Source organism: Schistocerca americana, chromosome 1, assembly GCF_021461395.2.
Source record: "Schistocerca americana isolate TAMUIC-IGC-003095 chromosome 1, iqSchAmer2.1, whole genome shotgun sequence".
Lineage (NCBI taxonomy): Eukaryota > Metazoa > Arthropoda > Insecta > Orthoptera > Acrididae > Schistocerca > Schistocerca americana.
In genome coordinates, this window is record NC_060119.1 from 1,007,949,550 (window position 1) to 1,007,975,645 (window position 26,096).

General features: G+C 40.4%; 1 protein-coding gene across 2 annotated transcripts in view; it reads left to right on the top strand.

The window, feature by feature from the left end:
- The window catches only part of LOC124616089 (nucleolar complex protein 4 homolog A), a 147,216-nt gene extending 128,328 nt beyond the window's left edge, over positions 1–18,888 (top strand). The window contains exons 10-11 of one of the 2 annotated variants that reach the window (XM_047144345.1): positions 844–927; positions 16,676–18,888. In XM_047144345.1, the coding sequence (XP_047000301.1) occupies positions 844–927; positions 16,676–16,792 (201 nt within the window). In that variant the 3' untranslated portion in view covers positions 16,793–18,888. The remainder of the gene's footprint in view (positions 1–843; positions 928–16,675) is intronic. The other variant, XM_047144353.1, reaches the window with a different exon arrangement.
- The last annotated feature ends 7,208 nt before the right edge of the window (positions 18,889–26,096 follow it).

Here is a 26,096-nt window from a genome sequence, read left to right on the forward strand (position 1 = left end):
ACTGAAAATTGTGACAGTCAATATAAATGTTGTAAATGGGTCTTATAACTGTTTTGTTGTTGATGGGTTACGAACACCATATTCCTATCTTCTCCTGCAGTCGATTTATAACAATGGCTCATGGCACCTTGTGAGACATACCCATCTCTGGCTGTGTTGGCCACCATCTCTGGCAATGTTGGCTAATGCAACCTATGGTGACTGCATTGCTAGAAGTGTTGTTGATGTGTTATATCTGAGTTATGGCTTTGGTCATGACTAGTGGAGCAGGCAAGTAATGTGGAATACTTATAACTGACTAAGAATATTAATAAAGGACTGCCATAGTTAATCCTTCCTGGATAACACACTATTGCACATTATACGTTTATGATACTCTATGCATTATTTGTCTGTGATGGAATTAGCTGGTTAGTAGTACCCATCCAGGAGGCAGTGTTCAGAGCACAGAGTTCACTTTGTGAGTTATAACGAGTTTCTATTAACAAGAAGAAACTTATCTTTTTATTTACTGTATACATTCCAGTCTAAAATATTAAATTTCTTGTGTATTTGTGTTTCTAGTGGCCACAATTTAATGTTTTAACTACTGTGTAGTGTATATTTCTGCCATTTGTTTTGCATCAGGTGTTCATTTCATCTCAGTAGACAGTAACAACTGTAGAACTTGTTGGTCGGTCAGCAGCTCCTGTCTAGGCAGCAGCACTTCAGAGCGTAGTGTTTCGTTTGTGAGTTCCACTTTTTACTTACAGATTATTCTATAGTTCCCCTGCCTTTAGGATGGATAGAGACTGTGATTGCAGTGTTTAGATGTGAACTAAGTTGGTGAACCTTTTCTCGCAGCTGCAGGTGGTGCTGGCTTCAGTTATGCAGCTCGAGGCTGTTGCCTCTGGGCTTCTCTGTGGGGGCTGGACATGGGGATGCAAGGTACGTCCAGCACATCCCATGTGTCCCTGAATCAGTCCACTACTGTGACTTTCCCGGGTTCTGCTCACGTTGAGAATGACCCTTCACCTGTGGTCAACCGGGAATTTCAAGGTTTGGCAGGTAGCGAAAGATTTTCGGGGGAAGGGGGTTATGGAAGGGCCTCTCTGGTTTATCTGACGAACAGGTTTCGGGTGCTGTTGATGGCTGACAAAGCTCCTGAGCCAGATGTAAGCACTTGCCATGTTCCAGAGGAAGCTTCTCGGCATGCAAGATCTGGGCATTCACAGAGGGCAGGTTTACATGTAGTTGAGCACTCCAGTGTCAGCCACGTAATGGGGCCACTTAGGGATATGGCTGCCAAGAAAGGGGAGAAATTTATTGTGCACTCTGTGTGCATACCCAAAGGAGTCATTCCAAATGTGGAACAAGTGCTTCCAGATTCCATGAGGAGCACAGACTGTAGCCAGCTGCAGGTGGTATCTCACGTTGGTATTAACAGTGTGTGTCACTTTGGGTCAGAGGAGATTCTCTCTGGTTTCAGGTAGGTAGTTGAAGTGATGAAGACGGTCAGTCTTGCTTTTGAGATGAAAGCAGAGCTCACAATTTACAGAAACATAGACAGGACCAACTATGTGGACTTCTGGTACAGAGCCGAGTGGATGGTGCAGATCAGAGGCTCATACGATTTTGCTACTGTTAGGTTGCAGATTTCTCGATTTGCACCGTAGGATGGTGGTATTTCTGGTTCTGCTTAATAGGTCAGGTATCCACAACACACAGGAGGCGGCAGCTACACGGGTAGCGGGAGCTATTTGGAATGGACTGGGTGTTTTTTTTTATATGAGAGGGTCATGGGAAAGTGCAGAAAGGGCTTTAGTTTCAAAGGGTACAGGGAAAAGAGCATAGATGTAGCAACAATCAGTATTGTAGTTGCTAACTGTTGTAGCTGTGTTGGAAAAGAACCAGAGCTCCAAGCATTAATAGAAAGCACTGAAGCTCAAATCATTACTGGGACTGAAAGCCAGTTAAAGGTGGAAATAAGTTCAGCCAAAATTTTTACAAAGGACCTAACAGTGTTTAGGAATTTAGGCAGCAGCAACCAGCCAAGACAGACACAGTAACAGGGAAGTAACCAATTTTGTGATTTTTACAAGTTCCTAACCAGGAGCAAATAGTATAGTATCATCTGTGTGCTTTAATAGTGTAATTTCTTGAGTTTCTGCATGTTAATTTAATATCTAATAGCCACAATTCTCGCATTTTTGTTTGCGTTGGAAAGTAAACCAATTTTGCGACAAATTACAAGTTCCTAATCGGGGAAAATTATTTAGTTTCACCTGAGTGCTTCGGTAGTTAGGTTTTTGAATCTCTGTGTATTAACCTAATTTATTAGACACAGTTTCTGCATTTTTGTCTCAGTAGAGTTCTGCAGCATGTGCCAATAGTCCTTTTATCTGGGTAGTTTAGTTTTCCATGGTCTTTAGTATGGACAGGGATTGTGATTGTTGTGCGTGGATGCAAGTCAAGTTTGTGACTCTTCACTCTCAGCTGCAGGCTTTGATGGCTTCGTTTACACTGATTGAAGTTGCAGTGGATGGGCACTACTGTTGTGGTCCGGCCGTAGGGATCCAACGGACGTCCAGCTCATCCGAGTCCTCCAATCAGTCCTCACCGGTGGCCAGCCCAGTTACTGCTCATACTGAGATTGACCACACACTTGTGATCAAGTGGGAGATTGCCCTGGGGCAAAGCAGGTGGCGAAAGACTTCCCAGGAGGCCGCTCATAAGGCCTCCGTGGTTAGTCTGACAAACAGGTTGTGTGTGCTGTCTGTGGCTGACACGGTCACTCAGCCAGATGCTGTCGCCTGTCGTGTTTCAGAGGAAACCTCTCAGCCTGCAAGATCCGGCCAATGACAGAGGGTGGGATTGTTGATATTTGGGAACTCCAACATTAGGCGCATTATAGGGCCCTTTTTGGACATGGCTGCCAAGAAGGGGAAGAAAGCTAGTGTGCATACTGGGTGGAGTCATTCCAGACGTGGAACGGGTTCTTGCGGATGCCATGAAGAGCACAGGATGCAGCCAGCTGTAGGTGGTGGCTCACATTGATACCAATGATGTGTGTCACTTTGGAGCAGCTAGCAGAAGTGGTAAAGGTTGCCAGTCTTGCTTGCAAGATGAAAGCAGAGCTGATCATTTGCAACATAGTCAACAGGACCGATTGTAGACCTCTGGTTTAGAGCCAAGTGGAGGGTCTGCATCAGAGGCTCGGGTGACTGTGTAGGCTGTAGATTCCTCAACTTGCGCCATAGGAGAGTTGGATTTCGTGTCCCGCTGAATAGGTAAGGAGTCCACTATACGCAGGGGACAGCTACACAAGTAGCAGGGGCTGCGTGGCATGGACTGGGTGGTTTTTAAGGTTAAAGGGTCTCGGGAAAACACAAAAACGGCTTAAGTTACAAAGGGTGCAGGCAAAACACAGGAAGAACATAGTTACAGGAACCATCAGTATAACAGCTGTAAATTGTCATAGCTGTATTGGGGAAAGTGCCAGAGCTCCACGCCCTAATAGAAAGCACTGATGCTCAAATTGTTATAGGCACTGAAAGGTGGCTAAAGCCGGAGATAAGCTCAGCCGAAATTTTTGCGAAGAACTTAATGGTATTCTGAAAGGATAGGCTAAACACGGTTGGCGATGGCGTGTTTGTTGCAGTTATAAGTAGTTTATCTTGTCGTGAAATTGAAGTAGATAGTTCCTGTGAGTTGGTATGGGCATCCAGAATAAAATAATAATTGGATCCTTTTACTGACCTCCCAATTCAGATGGTGCAATTACTGAAAGGTTGAAAGAAAACTTAAGTTAGATTTCAAACACATACCCAGCTCATACAATTATAGTTGGTAGTGACTTTTATTTATCCTCAATATGTTGGCAAAAACACACATTTAATTCCAGAGGTATGCATAAAACACCATCTGAAATTGTGCTACACGCATTCTCTGAAAATTATTTTGAGCAGTTAGTTCATGAGCCCATGTGAATAGTAAACAGTTGTGGGGACACACTTGACCTCTTAGCAACAAATAATCCTGAGCCAATAACAAGCATCAAAAAAATACAGGGATTAGTGAACACAGGGTTGTCATAGCTAGACTGAATATTGTAACCCCCAAATCCTCCAAAAATAAACAAAAATATGCCTATTCAAAAAAGCAGATAAAAATTCACTTGCACCTTCATGAAAGACAATTTCCACTCCTTCCAAATTAACAATAAAAGTGTTGACTAGATGTGGTTTGAATTCAAAGAAATATTATCAATAGCAATTGAGAGATTTATACCAAATGAATTAACCAACAATGGAGCTGATCCTCTTTGGTGCAAAATGGGTTGGAACACTGTTGCAGAAACAGCATTAAAAAAAAACATGCCAAATTTAAACAGAGGTATAATCTCCAAGACTGGCGATCTTGTATAGAAGCTCAAAATTTAGCACAGACTTCAATGTGAGATGCTTATAACAATTTCCACAATGAAACTTTGTCTTGAAACCTGGCAGAAAATCCAAGGAGATTCTGGTCATACATCAAGTATGCTAGTGGTGGCAAGACACAATCAGTGCCTTCTCTGCGCAATTGCAGTGGAGATACTATTGAAGACAGTGGTGCCAAAGCAGAGTTACTAAATACAGCCTTTCGAAATGCCTTCACAAAAGATGATGAAATAAGTATTCCAGAATTCGAATCAAGAACAGCTGCCAACATGAGATTAGGTTCCTTTCATAGTATGCTGATGCAATAGCTCCTTACTTAACATCATATACAACCATTCGCTCGATAAAAGATCCTTACCCAAAGATTGAAAAGTTGCACAGGTCACACCAACATTCAAGAAAGGTATTAGGAGTAATCCACTAAATTACAGGCCCATATCAGTAACGTCGATATGCAGCAGGATTTTGGAACATGTATTATGTTTGAACATTATGAATTACCTCAAAGAAAAGAATCTATTGACACACAGTCAACACGGATTTAGAAAACACTGTTCTTGTGAAACACAACCAGCTCTTTACTCGCATGAAGTGTTGAGTGCTATTGACAAGGGATTTCAAATTGATTCCTTATTTCAGTATTTCCAGAAGGCTTTTGACACTGTACGACGTACACGGCTTGTAGTAAATGGAATATCGTCTCAGTTATGTGACTGGATTCGTGATTTCCTGCGAGAGAGGTCACAGTTCATAGTAATTGACGGAAAGTCATCGAGTAAAACTGAAGTGATTTCTGGCATTCCCCAAGTTAGTGTTATAGGCCCTGTTCCTTATCAGTGTAAACGATTTGGGAGACAATCTGAGCAGTCGTCTTAGGTTGTTTGCAGATGATGCTGTCATTTATCAACTAGTAAAGTCATCAGAAGATCAAAACAAATTGCAAAACAATTTAGAAACTATATCTGCGTGGTGCAAAAATTGGCAGTTGATCCTAAATAACGAAAAATGTGAGGTCATCCACATTAGCGCTAAAAGGAAGCCAGTTAACTTTGGTTACACAATAAACCAGTCAAATCTAAAGGTCATAAATTCAGCTAATTACCTAGGAATTACAAATATGATCAACTTCAACTGGAAGAAACACATAGAAAATGTTATCGGGAAGGCTAACCAAACTGTGTTTTATTGGCAGGACACTTAGAAAATGTAACAGATCTACTAAGGAGTCTGCCTACACTACACTTGTCCATCGTCTTTTAGAATACTGCTGCGCGGTGTGGATCCTTCCCAGATAGGATTGACAGAGTACATCGAAAAAGTTCATAGAAGGGCAGCATGTTTTATATTACCATGAAATAATACAGGATTTGGGATGGACATCATTAACACTAGAACAGCAAAAGGGGTCCAAATGACCCCTATCATACACTTTTCGTTCATTGTCATATCCAGTTTATTTACTTCGTTATTCAAATTGTATTACTTTTTCTAATTTTTTTCTCTTCTTTCTGAAGATGTGTTAAGAAACGAAAGCGTTGGTATGTTGATAGAGACGCTAACAAACACACACACAAAATTCAAGCTTTCGCAACCCACGGTTGCTTCATCAGGAAAGAGGGAAGGAGAGGGAAAGACGAAAAGATGTGTGTTTTAAGGGAGATGGTAAGGAGTCATCCCAATCCTGGGAGCGGATAGACTTACCTTAGGGGGAAAAAGGGACAGGTATACTCTTGCGCGCGCGCACACACACACACATATATATCCATCCGCACATATACAGACACAAGCAGACGTATGTAAAGGCCACCTTTTCCCCCCTAAGGTAAGTCTTTCCACTCCCGGGATTGGGATGACTCCTTACCCTCTCCCTTAAAACCCACATCCTTTCATCTTTTCCTCTCCTTCCCTCTTTCCTGATGAATCAACCGTGGGTTGCGAAAGCTTGAATTTTGTGTGTGTGTGTGTGTGTTTGTGTTTGTTAGTGTCTCTATCAACATACCAGCGCTTTCGTTTGGTAAGTTACTCATCTTTGTTTTTATATATATTTTTCCCACGTGGAATGTTTCCCTCTATTATATTGAAGATATATTAGTATTTACAAAATATTTTAATTTTCTTCACCATTTCATTCAGTCTATGTAGAACGGCAGAAGGGATCAATTTGACTCCACTGTAATTTCTCTTCTGAGTACAAGTAAATTATCCAACAATACAGTAGCAACAGTGAGCAGTAACACAGAGTAGTTGCTCCTCATTTTTGCACCTTGGCAGGTGTACATTCCAGTCCGCTATAGCTTATGTTGTGTCACTCAGGCAGTCTTTGTCCGTGAAATGTGTTTTCGAACATGTATCATCAGCATGGACTTTCTGAAGAAGTGGTGTTACATCTCTTAGAGAGTTTCAAAGCTGAATCAGAAATTGACTTCGCTGAAGATATGATGCTTATAAACCTGACACAAGTGAAGATGAAGACATTGTGAACGAGGGGCAATTAATGGAAGAGGATTCAGATGCTGATACATGTCAATTATCACCTCTTTCATCACATCAGATACAGTTGGAAGCAAGTGCTCAGATGATTTTAAGGGACGGAACCATGTGAGAGATTGGAAATTATTCATCTTCTGGAAGGCGGTCAGCTGTGAATGTTCTGAAGGAGAGAGGAGGTCCAATTTGCTTATGCTTGCCACCAAGTAGACAGTTCTGCCATCAGTGCCTTCTCTCTTATTTTTGATGAAGCAATGCTGCATCTTATGAAGAAATACACAGAATCAAATACTCAAAAAGTACTCAAAAACAATTAATGGACTGTATCACCTGAGGAGCTGGAGAAACTGATAGCCATCACGTATGTTCGGGATGTACTTGGGCATGAAAGGTATGTTTGTGGATGATCTCTGGTCGCACTCTTGGGGCCTGATTTTATCAAGGAAATTATGCCAAGGGACAGATTTCAGGAGTTTCTCAGATTTCTCCGTTTTGATGAAAAATCAACCTGAGCTGAACACCTTTCAGCCAACAAATACGCTCTTATACCTGAAATTTGGGGAAAGTTCATTGGAAACAGTATTCGCTCTTACCACCCTGGAGAAAATTTAACCATTGATCAGCAACTGTTACCGAGCAAAGCAAGATGCAGGTTTACCCAATTCATGTCCAACAAACCAGATAAATATGATCTCAAATTCTGGTCAGCTGTTGATGTAATGACAAAGTATGTATGTAATGCTGTCCCATACATCAGCAAAGAGGACACACACAGAGAGAAACAACCGCTTGCATCTTGTGGAGCCATTTGTATATCAAGGAAGAAATGTAACCACTGACAACTTCTTTATGTCTCTTCAACTTGCTAAAAAACGCAAAGAAAAGAAAACTTCATTAGTTGGTACAATGGAAAATGGAAATGAACGTTTGGCGTCATTGGCCGGGAGGCCTCTTACGGGGCAGGTCCCGCCACCTTGGTGCAGGTCTTATTACATTTGACGCCACGTTGGGCGACCTGCATGCTAGATGGGAATGAAATGATGATGAAGACAACACAACACCCAATCCCTGAGCGGAGAAAATCCTCGACCCAGCCGGGAATTGAACCCGGGCTCCTTAGGACAGCAGTCCGTTACGCTGACCATTCAGCTATCGGGGCGGACAGTTGGTACAATGAACAAGATCCGCCGTGAAATCCCCAATGAAGTAAGGAAGCCGAATGCTGAAATACACTCTACCACAATACTGCACAGTAGTGACAAAACAGACTGCAACTTGGCTGTATACCAAGGAAAGAAGAATAAAAATGTCATTCTTCTGAGTACGCTGCTTGTTGAAGTAACAATAAGCGAGGAAGGAAAGAAAAAACCTGAAACCGTGATGTTCAACAGTGCAACAAAGTACAGGGTGGACGTGGGTGATCGAATGACCCGTAAATATACTATGAAGGTTGCATGTAGGAGATGGCCAGCGCATGTCTTCTTCAACACTGGTATAGAACTTTTAAGTGTTACAGGGTTTAGGTTAGCATCTCACTATTGTAGATCAGAAATGGAGAAAGGAGGAGTTGCCACATTCGGCAGGAACTGTCATAAATTTAAGAACATAGACATTCATAAATTTTGCCTAGAACAGCATATGGAAGCATGTGCAACAGAATTAGATTTTCACAAAAAATCTTTCATAATATTAAGTGTATATCGAGCACCTGCAGGTAACTTTAATCTGTTTGTAAACCACCTTGAAGCTGTACTGGCCCATTTAACAACCAAAAACAAAGAAATAGTGGTTGCTGGTGATTTCAATGTAGATTTCCTTAAAGACTCTCCCAATAAGAACCTATTTGAGTTAGTAACACTATCATTCAACTTAATTCCCACAGTAAAGTTCCCCACTAGGATAACCACTTGCTCACAAACAGCCATTGATAATATCTTTATAGAAAAGTCAAATGAACAAAATTATATTACAAAACCAATAGTCAATGGCCTCTCAGACCATGACATGCAGTTCCTTCTGTTAAATGTTAATACTGAACAGGATATAAAATCTGTTAAATCTGAGCTCAAGAGGGTAATCAGTAAGCCAAAAATTGATTATTTTAGGACACTCCTCAGAGACATTCACTGGACTGATGTTTACAGTGCTCATGGCATGAATGAAAAATATAACATTTTTGCTAATAAAGTGCTTACCTTATTTGAACACTGCTTTCCCCCAAAACTTACCAAGGTTAGAGCAAAGTCTACAAAGAAGCCATGGATTACTCGAGGAATAGGGGTATCTTGTAAAACAAAAAGAAAACTGTATCTGTCAATCCGAAACATTTCCAATGTTGATGCTATAGCACATTATAAGAAATACTGCAAAATATTAAAGACTGTAATACGGATGTCAAAGCAAATATATTACAAGGAAAAGATAGTCATATCAGATAACAAAATAAAGACAATATGGGATATAGTGAAGGAGGAGACCGGTAGAACCAGACATGAAGAGGAACAAATAGCATTAAGAGTAAATGATGCATTGGTGACAGATGTGTATAGTGTTGCAGAACTTTTTAACAAACATTTTATAACTGTTACTGAAAAGATGGGGTTGTCAGGTTCGGTAGATGCTGCTATGGATTACCTTAGACCAGACATTTCAAGTAACTTCCATAATATGAATTTGACCCTCACTACCCCAACAGAAATAATGTCCATCATAAAATCTTTAAAATCAAAAACATCTAGTGGGTATGATGAAATATCAACAAAGCTAATTAAAGAATGTGATTCTGAGCTAAGTAACATATTAAGCTATCTGTGTAACCAGTCGTTTATCAGTGGAATATTTCCCGAATGGCTGAAATATGCTGAAGTTAAGCCACTGTTTAAGAAGGGAGATAAAGAAATAGCATCAAATTTCCGTCCAATTTCACTGTTGCCAGCATTCTCAAAAATTTTCGAAAAAGTAATGTACAGTCGTCTTTATAACCATCTTATCTCAAATAACATACTGTCAAAGTCACAGTTTGGATTTCTAAAAGGTTCTGATATTGAGAAGGCTATCTACACTTACAGTGAAAATGTACTTAATTCATTAGACAAAAAATTGCAGGCAACTGGTATATTTTGTGATCTGTCAAAGGCATTTGACTGTGTAAATCACAATATCCTTTTAAGTAAACTAGAATATTATAGTGTAACAGGAAATGCTGCAAAATGGTTCAAATCTTATATCTCTGGCAGGAAACAAAGGGTGTTATTAGGAAAGAGACATGTATCAAGCTATCAGGCATCATCCAACTGGGAACTAATTACATGTGGGGTCCCACAAGGTTCCATTTTGGGGCCCTTACTTTTTCTTGTGTATATCAATGACCTTTCATCAGTAACATTACCAGATGCCAAGTTTGTTTTGTTTGCTGATGATACAAACATTGCAATAAATAGCAAATCAAGTGTAGTCTTAGAAAGATCAGCCAATAAAATATTTGTAGACATAAATCACTGGTTCCTAGCCAATTCTTTGTCACTAAACTTTGAAAAAACACACTACATGCAGTTCAGAACTTGTAAGGGGTGTCCCAAGAGTATATGTCTAACATATGATGACAAGAAGATAGAAGAAGTGGACGGTGTTAAATTCTTGGGATTACAGCTTGATAATAAATTCAACTGGGAGGAGCACACCACAGAACTGCTGAAGCGTCTTAACAAATCTCTGTTTGCAATGCGAATTTTGTCAGACATAGGGGATATAAAAATGAAAAAGCTGGCATACTATGCTTACTTTCATTCCATAATGTCATATGGGATTATTTTCTGGGGTAATTCATCAAGCCAAGCTAAAGTTTTCCGGGCACAAAAACGTGCAGTAAGAATTATATGTGGTGTGAACTCAAGAACATCCTGCAGAAGCCTGTTTAGGGAACTAGGGATACTAACTACAGCTTCCCAATATATTTATTCCTTAATGAAATTTGTCATTAAAAATATATCACTTTTTCAAACCAACAGCTCAATTCATGGAATCAATACTAGAAATAAGAATAATCTTCACAAGGATTTAAAGTCACTTAGTCCTGTACAAAAAGGTGTGCATTATTCAGGAACACACATTTTCAATAACTTGCCAGCAGCCATAAAAAGCTTAACAACCAATGAAATTCAGTTTAAGAGAAGCCTAAAGGATTTATTGGTGGCCAACTCCTTCTACTCCATTGATGAATTTCTGAGGAAAACCAACTGATTTGTATATAAGTACAACATAACTTCTGCACAATTTCAGTGCAGTAATGTGTTCACTGAAAATTTGTGTGTGTGTGTGTGTGTGTGTGTGTGTGTGTAAGTATAATCTAACTTCTGCACCATTTCAGTGCAGTAATGTGTTCATTGTAAATAAGTATTACAGTAGTTGTATTACATGTTTCTTACCTTATAAATAAATAAAAAACTTTTTTATTTTAAATTCAGTGCAATAGTATTTGTAAAATGACTCTTAGTGTTCATTAAAAAATGACGATCATTCCACTTGGGACCTGTGGAATGGTACATTAGCTTATTTGTTTTAGTTTAAATATTTGTCATGTATTGTTGTTTTTCTGACATGTTCCACATCCTGGAGGACCTCCTCACTACGGATCAATTGGAATGAAAGTAAATCTAATCTAATCTAATCTAATCTAACATACTGGACATGGTGAAAATAAATGCGTGGGTCATCTATAACATAGTAACGAACAAGAAAATGGAAAGGAAGAAGTTCATACTTCAACTGGCAAATGAACTCAGTGGAACGAAAGAGCAAGAACATCAGGCAAAGGAAGAGCATATGGGACTGAAATCACCTAGAAAGTGGAGGAAGTGCCAAATCAGCCTCTGCAAAGACGACAAGACCAGCAAAAACTATGTAAAGTGTCAAAAAGCTACGTGCAGAAAATGTGCACATAAAACAGAAATCACCTGTGCTAAGTGCGTCTAGCAGCTTCAAATGACTTAAGTGGAAAGTAATACAGAGCTGTTTGTAAAGCACATGTGAGAGTAAAATGGACCAAATATACTAAATGTGTCTAGAAGGTTGTATGAATACTTAATAAATTAAAATCTATTGTTAAGAAACTTGTTAGCAGTAGCAACAATAAATTTGTACAAGACATTGTTGTTCAAATGAGTTAGTAATTATTATTTATAATTTAAATAACTGTTGTGATTATTAGGAATAAAGTATGCATTAACAAACACTAAAGAAGTACTTTTTTAAGTCAAATATGAAAATATTTTATGTGCAGTCAAACGATCCCTTTCCACCATTTTAGGAATGTCAGAAACTCCGCCGTTCTAGTGTTAAAACAAAGGCGTTTTTTGTTGTGGTGGTATCTTCTCATGAAATTCCAAACACCAACTTTCTCCTCCAAATGCAAAAATATTTAGTTGATGCTGACCTACACAGGGAGAAACGATCACCATGATAAAATAAGGGAAATGAGAGCTTGTACGGAAAGATATAGGTGTTAATTCTTTCCACGTGCTATACGAGATTGGAATAATAGAGAATTGTGAATACGGTTCAATGAACCCTCTGCCAGGCACTTAAATGTGACTTGCAGAGTATCCATGTAGATGTAGATGTAGAAATATAAATATAGTTGGTGGTGGCATCTCTGATCTCTGTTCTTGTTAGAAGTAGTTTACTTTGTAGTGAAATTGAAGTACATAGTACCTGTGAGTTATGGTTAGAGTTTACACTCGACAACCAGAATAAAATAATAGTTGGTTCCTTTTACCAACTCCCCCCCACCAACTCAGATGATAAAGTTGCTGAATAGTTTAAAGAAAACGCAAGTTTCATCACAAATAGGTATCTCATGCATGCAATTATAGTTGGTGGTGATTTCAATCTACCTTCAGTTTGTTGGTCAAAATACGTAATAAAAACTGGTTGTAGGTATAAAACATTATCAGTAATTGTAGGTATGGAACATCATCAGAAACTGACCAAATTGCTTTCTCCGAAAGTTATTTTGAGTAGTTAATTCAGGAGCCCACTCAAAGTGTAAATGGTTGCAAAAATGTACTTGATGTCTTAACAATAAATAATCCTGAGCAAATAGGGAGCATCATGATGCGTACCATGATTAATGACAACAAGATTGTTGTAGCAAGACTGACCACAACTACTTCCAAATCCACCAAAACTAAATGCAAAAAGTTTCTACCTAAAAAAGCAGATAGAAATTCACTCAATGCCATCCTAAGAGAGAGCCTCCACTCCAACTAACTATGTAAATGTAGATGAAATAAGGCTTAAGTTCAGAGAAAGAGTATCTGAGGCATTGAAAGATTTATACCAAATAAATTAGTAAAAGATGATGCTGATCCCTCATAGTACACGAAAAAGATGAGAACACAGTTGCAGAAGCAACAAAAAAAGTATGCCAATTTTTAAAAGACCACAAAATCTCCAAGATTGGCAATTTTTACTGAAGCTGGAAACTTAGTGTGGACTTCAATGTGAGGCACTTTTAGTAACTTCCAAAGTTAAACTCTATCTCAAAATCTGACAGAAAATACAAAGACACTCTGGTTGTAGGTGAAGTACACCAGTGTTAAGAAACACTTAATCCCTTCACTGCACTATGCTAGTGGTAGTATTACCAATAGCAGCACCACTAAAGTGGAGTTATCGAACACAGTTCTCAGAAATTCCTTCGACAAGGACAATGAAGTAAATATCCCAGAATTTGACTCAGAATAACTTTCAGCATGAGTAACTTAAAAGTAGATATCCTTCGTGTAGCAAAGCAGCTTAAGGCACTCAATAAAGTCATGTCTTCCTGTCCAGACAGGATATCAGTAAGGTTCCTTTCAGAGTATGCTGATGCAATAGACCCTTACTTAGCAACAATATACAGGTGCTCACTCAAAAAAAAATGATCTGTGCCTAAAGACTAGAACACTCCATGGGTCACACCAAAGCTCAAGAAAGGAAATAGGAGTAATATGCTGAATTACAGACCCATATTACTAACATTGATTAGTAGTAGGATTTTCGAACATTACGAATTACCTCAAAGGTAACAGTCTATTGACACACAGTCAGCACGGATTCGTAGTGAGTGCTATTGACATGTTTCTAGATTTTTAGAAGACTTTAGACACCGTAGCGTCACAAGAGACTTTAAATAAAATTGTGCCCCTGTCGGGTGCAACTGGATTCTCTCAGGAAAGTTGCAGTACATATTAGTTGATGAAAAATCATCAAGTAAAATAGAAGTGATATCCAGCATCCCCCAAGGAAATGTTATAGGCCCACTGCTGTTTTTAATGTACATAAATGGTTTAGGAGGTAATCTGAGTAGCCCTCCTAGATACTTTGCAGATGATGCTGTCATTTACTGTCCAGTAAAGTCCTCAGAAGTTCCAAACCAGTTGCAAAATGACTTAGATGTGAGATCTGAATGCTGAATGGCAGTTGTCTTTCGATATGGAAAAGTGTGAGGTCATTCACGAGTACAAAAAGAAATCTATTGAATTTTGATTGTATCATAAATCACGTAACTCTAAAGGCTGTCAATATTGTTACCAGCCTACAAGGGAGAAATGATGATCATAATAAAGTAAGAGAAATCCTACTCCATACAGAAAGACTTAAGTGTTCATTTTTCCTATGTGCTGTTAGAGTGTGGAACAGTAGAGAAATAGTGTGAAGGTGGTTCGAAGAACCCTCTGTCAGGCACTTATGTGTGAATTGAATTGCAGAGTAGTTATGTAGATATAGAAATGTTACCCATTGCAGCTGGCACATTTAATATATGAGACAGAATGAATAAAAGTGGTAACTTATTGCCACTGTTGTTTGGCTTGTCTGTCAAGCACGCAGTCAAGGAAGAGAGAAAATTTCAAGATAAAAGGGGGATCAGGCACCAGTTATGATTCAGAGATGACATAGTCCATCTGGCTAAGAGTAAGGAAGGCTTTGAAGAACTGTTGATTAAAATTGACAATTCACACCAGAATTTGGACAGTAGATAATAAAAACAAAAGATTAAAATATAGATCAGGAGGAAGGAAAATAATTTGTTTAATAGCAAAACAAGGGTAGACACAGTAATACTGAAAGATTACCCACTATCTGATCAGAAGTATCCAGACACCTATTAGTGGGCATTAATACGAGATGTGTCCACTCTTCTCCTTTTGACGGTTTGAACCCTGTTGGGGTCATTTCCAGTGAGGTGTCTGAATGTAGAGGAATCGCAGCCCATTCCTCCTTGAGCCAAAACCAGACAAGATAGTGATGTTGGATGCTGGGTTTTAGAGTGAAGTCAAAGTTCTAACTTACCCCCAAGATGTTCCGTTGAGTTCAGGTTGGGACGCTAGGCAGACCAGTCCATTTGAGGAATGTTATTTTCCACAATCCGTTGTCTCAAAGATGCTACTTTGTGTCATTGTCTCACAGACGCTGCTTTATGACACGTGTGTTTGCGTACCGATCCAACCAGTCATTGCCTCAAACTGTTCCTCAACTGCAGGCAGTACTCAATAAAATAAAATGTGTTTATGTTTCATTGCTTTTAGCATTTTTGTAAGTGCAATAAGGGCACCACTCCTTAACCAAGAAAAATATATCTCCATATTGTAACACCAACTTCTGCACACTTCACTTGAGTTCTCCTTACTCATATCCTTCGATTGGGTTACTACAGGGTATAAGGTGATATGTCACTCCAAATCACTTGCTTCTAGTCATCCATTGTCCAGTGGCATTGCTCTTTCCACTACATGAAACGTCACTTAGCTTTGATGAGTGAAGTGTTTGGCTTAAGAGGAGCTGATCATGATATCCCCTTGTTTTATTTCCTACACATATTTGTTGTGCTAGCTGGACTGCTGGGAGCACTTTGGAACTCACGAGTCATCCTTCCACTGATTTCATACCATTTTTTACAACCACCTTCAGCAATGCTTGGCAGTCCTTGTCCGTCAGTAAAAGATTGCACCAGGCCATTGACCCACAGAGTATTGTTATAGAAGTACGTGAGGTCTGCCTGATCTTGGTTTAGCCGTGTTTGTTTCTTTATGTTTCTGCTTCACAGTTGCTTCAACAGTCGAGTGGGGCAGCTTTAGAGGTGCTGAAATGTCCATATGGACTCAGGTGACATCTAGTGATCAGTCCACATTCAAAGTCAACTGAGCTCTCTTGGCTGATCACCATGCTGTTACTGCTTCTCTACAAACAACACAATACTGCCCATCTCCTTTTTTCCTGCAGGTCCCCCTCTCAAGTCATCTAGTGATCAATTCCACTTTAAATACTGATTTCCAGAAACATTTGCTCAGATACTGTTTTATATAAGAAACATGACTGCTGAATATGCCTTAAGTAAGGTAAAGAGAAGCTACGGATTGGCACGAAAAAGAAAACTTTCTCATCAAAAGAGATCACATGGAAATTGAGGAAGGTACTTCTGAAGCAATGAGTCTGGAATACAACATTGTATGAGAGGTAAATATGAATTGTTGGGAAATCAAGAAACAAAAAGTTGACGTTTTCAGTAGTGGATGTTAAGTGTACCATCCTTTGAACTAATCTTTGTGGCTTTTGGGTGCAATTCTGTTGTTCTTTATATTCAAAATGGTTAATGTTGTATCTAAATGCAGAATTATTATAGTTTGTAAAAGTTATGTACATCATTCACTTCAAGAAAATTATTATAAATATTCTGTTAATATGACAAGACTGCGCTAACCCTTATGTTTTTCCTTTTCCTTTTCTAGATGTTCGAAAGAGAATTGAAGAAGAAAGTTACAGATGTCATATTAACTTTTGAAAAACCAACATCTCTTTCATTACCAAGTGGAGAGAGGCTGTCGGATTATTGGTCTCTTGTATGATTATCGGGTGTTCTGGACAGGGTGACTTTTGTGACATTGCCCGTGAGGACATGAAGTATATGTAATAGAACCTTGACATGCATTCCAAGATTTTTTTTGTCTTACACACAACGAATTTGAGATTGCTAATGCGTATTGCTAAAAACTTTGGCTGTACTTTGATCTGCTTTTGTATGCTTGTACATATAACTTAAGTAACAGATGTTCTGTATTATATTAAAGCTTCTCATTCACTTACACTTGTGATTCCCATTTTCCTAGAGGATGATCACCAATCCATTGGTATTATTTTGTTAATGATTGTAAAATGTTAACTGAAATGATTTGATAATTTTCAGAGGTATATAGTTTTGCTATTACTCTAAAATTATAAGAACTGTATATGTGTTTATTTTAGAATTTTACTGGAGATATCAATAATATGTGGAACTGTGCCACTGATATGTTTGATGACAACTCATTGGCACTGAACTGACTAGTATTAAATGTACTATTGATATGTTAACCAAAAAACCACATATTATGTAATAAATTATATAACATTTTATATATTATAAAAGCACAGAATTTCTGTAACACTGCACATACAATTTGCTAAGCATTTAACTATTTTGCAGCTGGGAGTAATAACAGCAAGGCACAAAAACTGAAATAAAATGTGCATGTTAGAAGCCTTATAGTTGCATGACTTTGCAACCAATGTTTTAACATACAAGTAACCTGACAATGTCTCAGATCAGTCAGATGAAGAATGGTTACAGCATATAGATTTTGTAAGACTGTGATTTATGCAGTTGGCCATCTTTAATATTTAGTTGAAGAGCGGTATAGTGCCAAGAATAGTGGTTTGAGTATAAAGTGTTGGGTACGAAACTATGGATATTCCCTTCAGTTGTGTTGGACAACTACATGACCCATTTGTGGTTCCAAATGATGTTGTTGACATTGGCAGATTTAACCCTGTTAAGCTGTGTGGCAATAAGGTCAGATCCCTACTAAAATTCCAAATTTTACATAATAATCCATGTAAACCCTTCTTTGTTATTCACATGCTATGTACCAACTTTTTCTTGAACATGAAAGATGGTTCCTGTCACATAATATGTCACAGGTACTTATTTATTTATTCCCATTCCTCCTTTTCACCATTTTGTGGCTTGAGTTCTAAGTGTGTCACCTTACATAGAACCACAAAATCTCACCTTACATAGGGCCGTAAAACCTCAAGAAAAGCCTCCACAGTTCTGTTGCCACTTTGTCGATACATCCAACTCCATCATCGATAAATATATATCCATTAAGCTGCAGAAGCTATACAGTCTCTGTATGGTCCAATTCATTGAGATATAGTAGATGGGACAGGATGAAAGATGAGTCTGTGGTAACAATGCATACCAACAAAGAAACATAAATGAGTACTACAGAAACCAAGCTTGGGGCTGAGTCTTTAATGTCATCCAAAATTCTTATATCATGGAGGAAATGAACATTAGTCCTAAGTCTCCATCATAAAGACTCAGATCTGAAGAAGCCCTTGCAGATTAGTTTCTTAGTTTTTCTCAAAATGAAAATATATTTGATTCTGATATGAACTGTAGGTCTTTATCAGGAATTAACGCACGGTACAAACCAAAAGGGACTGACATTAGTTTCAACACTAAAACACAGTATATAAATACAGTTACCCAACACATGGACATGGAAACACACAAAAGTTGAAGCTGAGCAGTTAATTGCAGTGGGGCCAGTATTACACATGGAGCTCATTCAGGTGACACACAGTGCGCACAGGCAAACAAAACAGAAATTTTGAATCATGCAACTATATATTAAAAGAATGAAGTCAATGTGATTCAATGCTGAGAAAGATGAGATGACTATTTTACATTTAAAATGTTAGAATAAAAAAGAGAAAACTGATAAGTCTTATAGGAATTTATAGTAGAATGAAAATACTTTAGGATTAAAGGAGATGACTCACCAAAATGCAGAAGAATGGAGTTGTCAATAAGAACACACACACAAGGAAGAAAACTAGCCTTTGAAGTTATCCTTTGATGAGCTAGAGTAAAATACACAAACGCCCCCCCCCCCCCCACCCCGCACACACACACACACACACACACACACACACACACACACACACACACACACTTCTGGCCCTACATTGTACCAGCTATACTAACAGTCCCAACACTGTTTTGCGGCAGGTGGACTAGTTGTATTGGGGGTAGTGTCGGATTGGGTGGGATGGGTAGAGGGAGAGGGTCTGGGAGAGGGTGGCTTGCAGCTTGGTGGAGGACACTGATTTGCTGGCCAGGAATGCAGGAAGGAATGGTGGCATAGGTATGTGGGCTGGCATGACTGTAGCGGCCTGTGGGGGAAGTTGCACATGCTGAAGGTGACGTGGGAACATGAATTTGGAGGGAGTGACAGGACAGAGGAAGGGAAAACTGTTGGGTGGAGAATGTGGGGCAATGGCCATTCATCCTGGTGGATAGCTAGGCAGCACCTTCCTGGACATTGACCTCCACCTCTGCGACGGCTCTATCCACAACTCTGTTCACATTTAATCCATGAACCATCTACAATGCCTACATTTTGACAGCTGCCATCCCACCCAGACCAAAAAATCCATCCCATACAGCCCATCCACCCGTGGACAATGATTTGCAGTGATGAGAACTCCCTTGCCACTATAGGGCAATACCTCTCAAAGCTAGCCCACAAACAGATTTCTCATGCCATATCCTACACACCCCTAATCCTTCCACCACCACCCAAGAATCAGCTGCAAAGGAGTGCCCCCATCGCCCAATATCACTGTGGACTGTAACAATTGAATTATATCCTTCACCAGGAGTTTGATGATCTCTCATCCTGCCCTGAAATTGGGGACATCCTACCCAAGATCCTTCCTATCCATCCTAAAGTGGTGTTCCATCGTGCACCCAACCTACACATCATCCTAGTCTATCCCTATGCCACTCGCACTCCCAGCTTGTTGCCACAAGGATCATATCCCTGTGGCGGACCAAGTTGGAAGGCCTGCCCGATCCACTCACCCAGCACCTCCTACTTCAGTTGTGTCAGAGTTCTGTCCTACCCCATCAGAGGCTGGCCACCTGTGAAAGCAGCCAAGTCATATACCATCTCTACTGCAAAGGGTTTGTGTTGGTATGATTCCCAGGCAGCTGTTCACCAGCATGAATTGCCATCACCATTCAATTGTCAAGAACAAAGTCAACCACTCAGTGGCACAACTTGCAGCTGAGCACAATATGCTCAATTTCAGTGGCTGCTTCACAACCTGAGCTATCTGGATCCTCCCTTCACCACTAGCCTCTCTGAACTACACAGATGGGGATTATCCTTGCATCTCATCCTGGCTTCAATCTCAGGTAACCCACTGTGTCTGCGCCCCCCACCCAGCAGTTTCCTCTTCCTCTGTCCTGTCCCCCCACCCATTTCACATCCGCATATCATTTTCAGAGTGTGCCACTTCCCACTGGCTGCTACAGTCATGCTAGCCCATATACGTGCAACCCCTCACTCCTGCATTGCTAGTGGGAAAACCGGCTGCCTCTCTCCGTGGCACTAGCCACCCACCACAGTCCATCTCTCTGCCTCCCTCTCCCTCCACCCACCCCACCCAACACTACACCCACTACGACAGCTCACCAGCCTCAAAATAGCATTGGTACTGATAGTCTACCTGACACCATACAGGGGCATAGACATGCATGTGTTTGTGTATTTTACCCTAGCTCATCAAAGGATAACTCCGAAAGCTAGCAAGTTTCTTTCTTTTGGGTGTATTTATCAACAACTCAACACTTTGCTTCTGTTTTTTGGTGAGTGGTCTCCTTCGAGAGTGCTCATACCTGGGGCAAGAAAGGGGCATGCTCCCTCCCCCCAACCCCAGCTCTCAGGGAAAGGAACAAAATATAGTATAGGCAGGTATTTTTCTTTTGAGAAAATGATTTAAAAGTCGAAATAACACAGATTTTTTAACAGGGTCAGAACTGGAACTTTTTATAGTTGCTTGTAAGTCACCATTCATCTTGCAAAATATTAAATATACTCCATACCCCTCTCCCCTCCCCTGGTCTTGGTGGTGCCTACAAACTATCATATGGGCACTCTTGATCTCTTTTAATTCTAAAGTATCTACAAAGATGAAACTGAACTATTCATAATATAGTGTAAAATGAACCAGATAAAACAAACCAGAATGCCTGTATTATCTTTCAGTGCAGAAATATTGTAAGTCCATTTAATTATATTATTAGGATGCAGTGTATTGAAATGGTGATATTGTTGGTATATGAGTATTTAGAATTGTTTTGATAATTGTAAATAACTAAAATGCATTGCAAAGTGTGAAAGCTGTTTGTATAAAGAGAATACATGCTTTTTAGCTGATCCAGCTCACTTTAGTTGCATTTTCCATGGTTTGTCCCAAATGATCCTAGGCAAATGTTATGCTCTGAAGGATTATGGCCAACTGTGTCCACTTTTATTACACATTTGTGAAATGATGTAAATTGTTACACTTCATTTTCCAATATTATTGTCACTATTATTGGTGCTATTTTCATTCTTACAATTTATAGTTCCATGTTTTACAATTTTGTTTTGTTTTCTTTCAGTATTTTCTGTGTATATTATATTGTATCATATTAAATGCTCTAACATGGATGCCCAATTGCATAAATAACGAAATAAAGTCTGATAACTATTTGAGTATAATGTAAATTCTCTCTTCTTCTATGTAAATGAAACTAAATGATGGTATCAACAAATTATAATCTTTTTTAAATTTTAATTTTGGTTTGAGCAGCTCTTTACAAATGAGTTACAATAAATTAAGGGAGGAAACATGTTCTTATAGAACTATATTCAGAGACTGGACAGAATAATATAAATACTTATGTGAAAACTCATATCTGAAATTTGTTTTTTTGATTTCCTAATCCAATAACAATGCAGGATTTTGTCTTCCCCTTTTATTATAACATCTCAAAAAGTGTTCTGAGCCACACGGTAGTGTTCAGCTGATCTGCTGTGATATTACACACTTCCAAATATTGCATATTGTTGACACCTGTTAGTTGTGCAACTTAAGGTATCCTGAGCTATTGTTTCTCTAGTGACATGACAGAACTTGAAATTCATTAGAAATGTGATCAGAAAAAAGCTCAATAGTCAGCTATAGTTAGGCCTGGATAGGGACTGTAGGATATTAAAAAGGATAGTTAATTTTCATGAGAAGATCAATACCCTGAGATTGATTTCTGAGTTTAATATCTAACTAGAAAGTAAAGTATCCCATAGTTCAAAATAAGAAGGTGCCTAGGTAGCACTGAGCAAAGGAAGTTGATATTTACAAAAAAGCAAACAAAAGAAAACATGGACAACAGAAAACAAAAAGAAACATGAGAGATCATCCTGATCCAATACAATAACTTGTCACTCATTCAGTATAGCTCCAGGAAGGTGCGAGATCAGAATCAGTTGCGGTCACAATTGGTGGTTCTACTAGCATAGACATGGTCCTGATGCAAGGTATTGGAGACTCATCATATGGCACTCAGATTCACGGTCCGTTTCAGACTCGAGAGAGCTGCAGACGGCAGTCCTGTAAGGGCCATGCAATGTATGGATGCAAGGAAGTAGCTGGTATAACATGGCTTCTCAGATGTGAGATAGTGCTAGTTGTGTCATTTGATCGTGGCACCCTTGTTATTGCAGCAGATGTTTCAGTCCAGTGGAGCTGCGTCAGCTGCAGGTGTCTGGCAGGGTGGCAACCTGCAGGGCAGTGGTGTGTGGGATGTATGCTGAGTCATCAGGCACCAGCCATACACTATAAACTCCCCTTCAGAGGGAGATAGCTTTGCTATCTCAATGTGTAGACGGAAGCCACGGTGAAAGCAACAGCCAAGAACCCAGCAATCTTCTTCTCCACAGAGGAGACAGGACACTCAACTGGGAGAATCAGACTGGACAACAGGATTGCCAATGAAGAGAAGAGGCCAGTGTTCTGTTGAGAAGAGAGGATCCTCGAGGACGGAGGAGATGTCTGGGGCCACGACCAGTGCTGTACAGTACACAGCGGCAGTGAGAAGAGGGCACATTGTGCACCACGACAATGCCTGTTGGGAAGAAAACATGGTGCATGCGAGAAAGCAGACGGCTGGGAGTTGATGTAGATGGCTGGGGACATGTGTGAAACACTAGCAACACAAAGGAAGGAGGATAGCGAGTGACCCATGTGGGCACGCGGATGGTGCCAGTGGCCAGTGCATTGTTCATGATGGCCGTGGAGCACACAGGCAGGCCAGCAGCGGCCATGGAGTGCATCACTGGAGTCAGCGGCAAGTGTGCTGACGGCACTGGAGTAACCGACAGGAGAAGCTCGGCATGGGGCCTCAAGGTTTGCAGGAAAAAGCAGGTAAAGGTTGTCTGGGAGGAGGCCTGGAAAAACAAAATACTTAGAGAGTCATCATCAAGAGGCACACGCAGGTATCCAAAGGTGTGGCTGAGCCTTGTGGTGTAACTTCCACACGCCATGTATGGGAGAACGGGGAAGTCTACGAGGCTGCCAGCGAAGGCCATGAGGAAAGACAACTGATGAGTCAGCACGCCTTCCAGGACCCCACTGAAGGCCGAGTGAAGGAAGAACCATCAGGAGGAGACAATCACCTTAGCTGCGAAAACAGAAGAAGGATGAGCCATGGTGGGAGCGAAAGAGCAAGAAAAGCCACATAATGGGTGGGCACCAAGGGCACTAGGAGGCCAGGAGTTAGACAGAGAGGGATGCCAATGGGGCTGGTTGCAGTGCAGGAGCCAGTGACATCAGAGGCGATGGCAACGAGGTTCTACGGGAGGGTGCCATGGGCATGAGAGCCAGCACCATTGCATCAGGTGGGTACCCCATTGGGTGGCAGTGCCACATATCGAGGGGGTACAGGAGCAGACTGAGGCTCCGCACTGGGATGTTCCAGAGTGGGGGTAGGAGCTGCATTGAGAGGCACTGGAACAGGCACTTGAGCTGCATCCGGAGGGTCGGAGCAGGCGTAGAAGCCACATTGGGAGGTGCCAGGTTAGGCTTAGGAGTCACAGCGGAAAGTGGCAGAGCGGGTGTAGGTTGGTGGCCAGGGCCAAAGTGGCCAGTCGAGAAGCATCCGGAAAAGCAGGTCAGGTGGTCCAGCGCAGCAAGGAACGCAGGCCAAGAATCCACAACCCCTACGAAGTTGGATGGAACCGGGGATAATGACGTGTCAGGACAGGTGAGGTGCCAACGTAGGAGCTCTGAGATGCACAGGAAGTGCCTAGTACAAAGCAGAAGTGGTAATGTCGTTGCTGTAGCACCCATCTGAAGCCTTGATATTTCCTGGTTCAAATGAAGCAACTGCTGACCCTGCAACTGAAAAAGCTGCAGAAGCAAAAGTTCTGGTGCAAAAGAAGCCTTCACAAAAGACTAAGTGAAAAGAGACCATAAGGGCATCAGTCGAATGTGCGTGGAAGGGCACAATGTGGAGAGAGGGCTATTTGGTTGAGTGTTGAGCACAGACACTGGAACAAAGTTCTGAAGAAAAGGAGTCATAAAAAGTTTACCCTTGTCGCAATTGAAGCATCCTGTTGTGGGATGGTGCGTGCAGTAAAAAAAAAGGTGTCCATGTATTATTGAGAATGGAAGTTTATTTTTACAAGAAAGTAAACAAAAAAATATTAACAGCAGAAAACAGGTTCACCACGAAAGAAACATAAGAGATCATCGTGATCTAAATAGAATAACTGCAACTCATTCAATAAAGTTCACAGAACGCGTGAGAGAAAGCACACAGTCTGTCACCATAAGTTACTTTGCTGCAGACAAGGTCGGAATTGGTTGCAGTCACAGTTGGTGGCTGCACTAGCATAATACTGGACCTGGTGCATGCTATCAGATACTCGCCGTATGCCACTCAGGTTCACGGTCGGTTTCTGTCCCTGTTCCACTAGTATTGTTAGCATTAATACGTCGCAGACTGAGCAGACAAAGGTGTATCTTGGCCATCTTAGTGAGCCTGATGCTATTCAGTTAAGAGATCATTTGAGTGAGATTCCTGATGTGCTAACTGATCAGTTGGGGTGACCAACAAGATTCAATACAAGATCCGTTTAGTGGATGATTTTCCAATTTGCCAGGCTCCTCATCTGTCAGCGCATAAAATGAAGATTTTAAGGCAAAAGGTCGAGACCAAGCCAGTAAAGGAGTGATTAAACCTTCAGCTTCTCCATATGCCTCACCTATATTTTTGATGACTAAGGGACAGCGCAAAGAATTTAGACTGGTTGTTCATTATAGGATCCTCAATGAAAAGAATCATTTCCCATTCCGAATCTCCATAACGGTTTTACTTGGTTTGCTGAAGCCTCCTATTTTTGTGTACTTGATTTAAATAAGGCTTGTTATCAGTTACCATTGAGTAAGGATTCGAAGTCAGTTACAGCCTTCTGTACAGACTGGGATTTGTATGAACTCAGACGTGTACCCTTTGGCGTAGCCACTGGAGCTGCCATGCTTTCACAGATTTTGTACCATGTTTTGGGGAATTTGAAGTTCAACTGTGTTTCTAATTATCTTGATAATGTTGTTGTGTATAGTCAGTCCTTTGCTGACCATCTTTTGCATCTTCAATAAGTCTTATTGAGGCTTCGGTGTGCTGGTTTGACGATCAGACCTTCTAAGGTCACTTTCACGAAGCAGCAAATTTTGTTTTTGGGACATCTGGTTTCTAATGATGGAGTCAGAATCGATCAAGAACGTACTTCCGATCTTAAGAAGTCTTCTACCCCTAAGAACAAAAGAGGAGTTGCTGAGTTTATCGGGTTGGCCAACTACTTTCGGAAGTATGTTCCTAATTTTGCTCAGTTAGAGCCACCCCTCTTAATGATCTTCTTAAGAAAGGACAGGAAATTGTTTGGGTTGAGAGCCAGCAGGCCACATTTGAGGGGTGATTAAGATGGCTATAAGTAACCTGCCAGTATTAGCGATTCCTAATTTCAAAAGAGATTCATTCGCCAGACCGACAAGTGTAACACTAGGATAGCCAAAGTCCTTTTACAAGAAGATGCAGGTGAGAAACGACCTATTGCCTTTGCCTCACGAAGGTTGGTGTGACCTGATTTTAAGTATTTGGTGTAAGAGTGTGAGGCTCTGGCTGTTCTGTTCACTCTTGAAAAGTTTAATTTTTATCTTGAACACAGAGAACTTGACCTAGAGACTGATAGCCAGGCTTTAAGTTGGGTTTTGGCT